This window comes from Anneissia japonica, unplaced genomic scaffold, assembly GCF_011630105.1.
Source record: "Anneissia japonica isolate Jap-2015-1 unplaced genomic scaffold, ASM1163010v1 scaffold48538_len14207_cov102, whole genome shotgun sequence".
Taxonomy (NCBI): domain Eukaryota; kingdom Metazoa; phylum Echinodermata; class Crinoidea; order Comatulida; family Comatulidae; genus Anneissia; species Anneissia japonica.
The window spans coordinates 9,782-14,192 of record NW_022708227.1 but is presented as its reverse complement, the minus strand read 5'-3'; the positions used below and the strand labels follow the sequence as shown (position 1 = coordinate 14,192).

The window sequence follows — 4,411 nt, the reverse complement described above, 5'->3', positions numbered from 1 at the left end:
AAATTGGTGCTTTTGTCCGGAACGTCCACATTAAGTCCAAATATGGCCCTAAGCTGCCGTACTACATGCTGAGGAGCGAGACTTAGTAATTTAGGAAATGTGTTTAGTAGGTGAGTGATGAATTGATTTGTATACATCATTATCATCATCAACAACAACAACAAGTGGTCTGCCAAGTAGCAGGATCATTGCAAACACTTCCGCCATCTCTCCCGATCAAAAGCCGCTGTTTTTAACTGTTCGACTGTTCGTATTTGTATACAAGCAATAACATTTTAAAATAAATACCTTACTATACAGGGAACCAATGAATAAGACGAAATACTGGGGTAATATGATGAAATTTGGGTGTTCAAGTAACCAGCAAAGCAGCGATGGTGAGTTGCAGCTGAAGTTCATTAATTGATGTAAAAGAGAGACTTTAGAGAACTCCATTACAAGTATTCAATGTGAATGTTACAAAGGCGTGCACAAGCAGCATATTCGTTTAGAAAACGTCTAAACTGTTTTATGTTTTAAAGGACATTGTTCTGCAGATGTTGTTAGCGTGCCACTTCATGGACATTATGGAGTCGAAAGTAAGGCCAATATTCCTCACTCTTTATAGACGGAATGATAAAAGAAGACACAAGTATACAAGGAACAATATAGGTCCAACAGAGCCTTGTGTACTACAGGATCAGAAATAGCAGATCTACCTTTAACTGTCTGTTGTCTAGATGTTATTTAGAAGGAAAGTAATACCTAAGTCAGAAAGTGGATTGATGAAGATACTGTGATCTATAGTGTCAAAAGCGGCAGAAACATCTAGGTACACTAACAATGTTACACGAAGCATTATCGACTGCCTGGAAAACACCATTATTGACTTTTCAGTAAAGCGGATTCTGTACTATATGTTTTCCTGTAAGCAGATTGATAAGGATCAAAAAGATTATTGTTATTTCAAAACGTAACAAGGATTGATGAAGATACTGTGATCTATAGTGTAAAAAGCGGCAGAAACATCTAGGTACACTAATAATGTTACACGAAGCATTATCGACTGCCTGGAAAACACCATTATTGACTTTTCAGTAAAGCGGATTCTGTACTATATGTTTTCCTGTAAGCAGATTGATAAGGATCAAAAAGATTGTTGTTATTTCAAAACGTAACAAGTTGCGAAGACAACTTTCTCAATGACCTTAAAAACAAAAGCGATGTTAGTTACAGCCGATAATTGCCAAATAAACACCAATGAATTTCGTTTTTTCCCAAAGTATGTTATAATTCCGGTCACTAATACTTCAGGAAAAATGCCAGTTGAAACAGAGGATTTGACTAGGATACAAAGTATCAAGACTGCAGTTGAGATTGCAAAAAATCTTGGTAGGGAGTTAAATAACTTGATGGTTAAGATGATTGCCTTCTAATCCCAGGGTCCTGGGTTCAATTGCTGTCACTCCAACAGGATTTTTTCTTACGACCAATCAAGCTCCATTCCCTAAGCCTTATAATAAGACTTAGTTTATGAAGAGCATCTTGTGTTCATGTTTGTCTTGTGAAGAGATATGACACTTTGAATAGGAATTAACTTCGTTGCTTCACATACCCTTGGCTTTTCGGCTAAATCAATTAAAAGAAAAGAAAAGAATAAAAAAAGAGGATGTCTGTGACAACCTCAAAGCTATTGAGTTGGGGATGCAGCAATATGGCGGTTGCCTTGATTAAAATCTTGATTAAGTGAAATATTCTGATGTAGGTGCCTAATTTTATCTGAGAAGAATCTGTTGAATCAGAGGCAAACTTAACCATTTTGAAAGAAGGTGACAGTATGGCAAAAGTATTGTTGCAGTTTGGAATAAAGAATGATCACCTTCAACTGGATGGGTCACCCTCATTAAATATATTTCAAATTTAATTAAAGAAGCTAAACAAATATAACAATTATTTTTCCATCTATCATGGACACTTCCACTTTAACGACTTGGATTGGATTGGATTAGATTTCGTCGGTGTGATACACACAAATGATAACCCACGTAAGTCCTGAGACTATTTTCAGTGTGGAAATTTTGGTGGTGAATTTGGCAGTACAGCAGGAGACAATCCCTACTCTTCTGGAAGAGTTTGCTGCCTTCTAACGTGCAGATGGGCCATTTTTCACACGGGACCAACGGCTTAAACATGCGCTTTTAAAATATTGCATTTTAGCCCTCTAGCTGAAACACAAGTAGAGCTGCGACGGTACTTGAACCGGGGACCAAGAGATCTCTACTGTTCAGCGCACACAGTGGCTACTACCAGTTTATCCAACTGAGCTAGCTGCTCACTCTGAATTTTGTAATAGGGGTGTACATACCAGCATAAAGAAGAATTGTACCTACTTGACTTTGAAGTGTTTAAAGATGATTAATATTTCAGAATTACATACGATAAATGCATTTAACATTTTTTTCTCATTTATTGTATAGGAAATATGTTACATATTTTTTAACAATCTAGTATATTATAAATTTGTATAAATAACATGTATAAAAGCTGTCTGAGTGACGTAGCCACCCTTTTCCCCTCAGCTTTTTAATATTCAAAAATCTGTTATCTTAACATATCAATTCTTTTATCAATAATAAATTTCTAAAATTGTTTCTACTTTGTTAATAATGTTTCACCAAAGTTTGCACAGTATAAGTCACTCATATTTCACTAACACACGCTAAAAAGCATCTCCGAACATTTAGAAGTGCCATTTTTAAATTCCAACCTCAGTTCCAACCATAAAACTATATCGGTAACACCTATCCTGTCTGGCCAATCACAAAATGCTTCTGCTGACTGCTCCATCTCACATGAATGAAGACATTCAATTGTACAGGAGTTACAGTCATGTTTTTAAATCGTGCATTGAACTATTCCGCTATAAAAGAATCTGAATCTGGACAATTCCTGTACATCTTTTGTTAAATATACAATGGCGAACAATATCCACATTAGGTATGACATTATTAGTTATGTACAAGTACTAGCACATAAACATTGAAACAGACAGTGAAGACATTGACCAACAATCAACAACAGATGAATATGACTGGAGGTATAGGATTTCAAACGAAAATTTATATCAAATAACCAACATCATGCCACTTAGGACCTCCTATCAAGACCAACAATCCAAATGGATCAGTCATTTAATAAGAAGACCAAATGATGATCCATGTAAAATCCTCACATTTCACTATATAACCAGCGGAACAAGAGGAAAGAAAACCAAATCTATTCTTCAACGCGTCATAGATGAAAATCAACTTGACAGAAGCCAATTTATCAAAGAAAGTTTCACCCATAAGCATTAAATAGAATGTTTTGTAAATAGCATTCAGTGTTCCATATTTTTTTGTGTTTGGTAATTGTTTGTACACAGGTCCTTTATCACAGTATGCAGTCTTTTAACATCAACATAATGTCAATGGCTGCCAAATGTCTGAAATCAGACGGCTACAAGTACCAGTACCAGCAACAGAGCATTATATCTCCGTATGGACCAATTCGTGGTTTGCAGCAATATATTTAGACCAATCATTGCACCTAAAGCTTGAAACATTGCCTGAGCCACTTTTTCAGCTATGTTTTACATGATATTTAAAAATAAAATGGTGTCTTACTTAGAAATTCAGTTGCTTCTGTTTTGCAATCCGTTCTTTCTAATGCCTTCAGAAGTACGCCTACTTCTTGCTGGGTAACTTCTCTCTGGCAAAAATTCCTCCAGTACTCAAGAATACGATAACATTGCTCACATGGAATTGTAGTTCCCACAGAAATATCCTTTAATATTTCCTCATCGATGCCAAGTTCCAAACCAAGATCATACCCGTCATTATCGATTTTTAAAGACAGAGAGTGGAGGTCCACATTTGATAACCCTGTAGGAATAAAAATATATACATAAAAACATTATGGTAAGCCAGTAGGCTAAACCTATAGTAATAAATCTAAAGGATTTCTTTTAACTGCTTATGTCATTCGTGTTACAATATTACAACTTTACGTCACTTTACACACACACTTTCCTTCAATATTTAATGTCAGGCTCTGGAGAAAAAATCGATAAATTTAAAACTATAACGAGAGCATCAATGATGCAATAGCCCACTTGACAATAGCTGGCAAAGTTTAAGTGCTGTCGGTGGGTGGAGGTTGTGTGGAGTGTTGTTATGTGTATTGAGCATAAAGAAAAACATTTAAAGTTAGAGTTGTATGCATCATTATAGACCTTTTTTATTATGTTCACTTAACAGTTAGGAAAGGTGTGATGTCGTGTACAGTGATATTAAAGGAAATATGGTTGTAAGGTTTGTTGTGTACGTAACTTTTTGAAATATTTTGTACTGTAATTATGAAGATATTTATGTAGAGGTCTATGATATAAGTA

At 35.4% G+C, this 4,411-nt stretch overlaps 1 protein-coding gene across 1 annotated transcript in view; it reads right to left on the bottom strand.

Annotated features, from left to right (window-relative positions):
- Positions 1–3,644: 3,644 nt before the first annotated feature.
- Positions 3,645–4,411, bottom strand: part of LOC117106483 — a gene marked incomplete at its 3' end in the record, with an annotated part of 3,869 nt that continues 3,102 nt past the window's right edge. The window contains exon 3 of the mRNA XM_033247841.1: positions 3,645–3,902. Coding sequence (XP_033103732.1) covers positions 3,645–3,902 — 258 coding nt within the window. The remainder of the gene's footprint in view (positions 3,903–4,411) is intronic.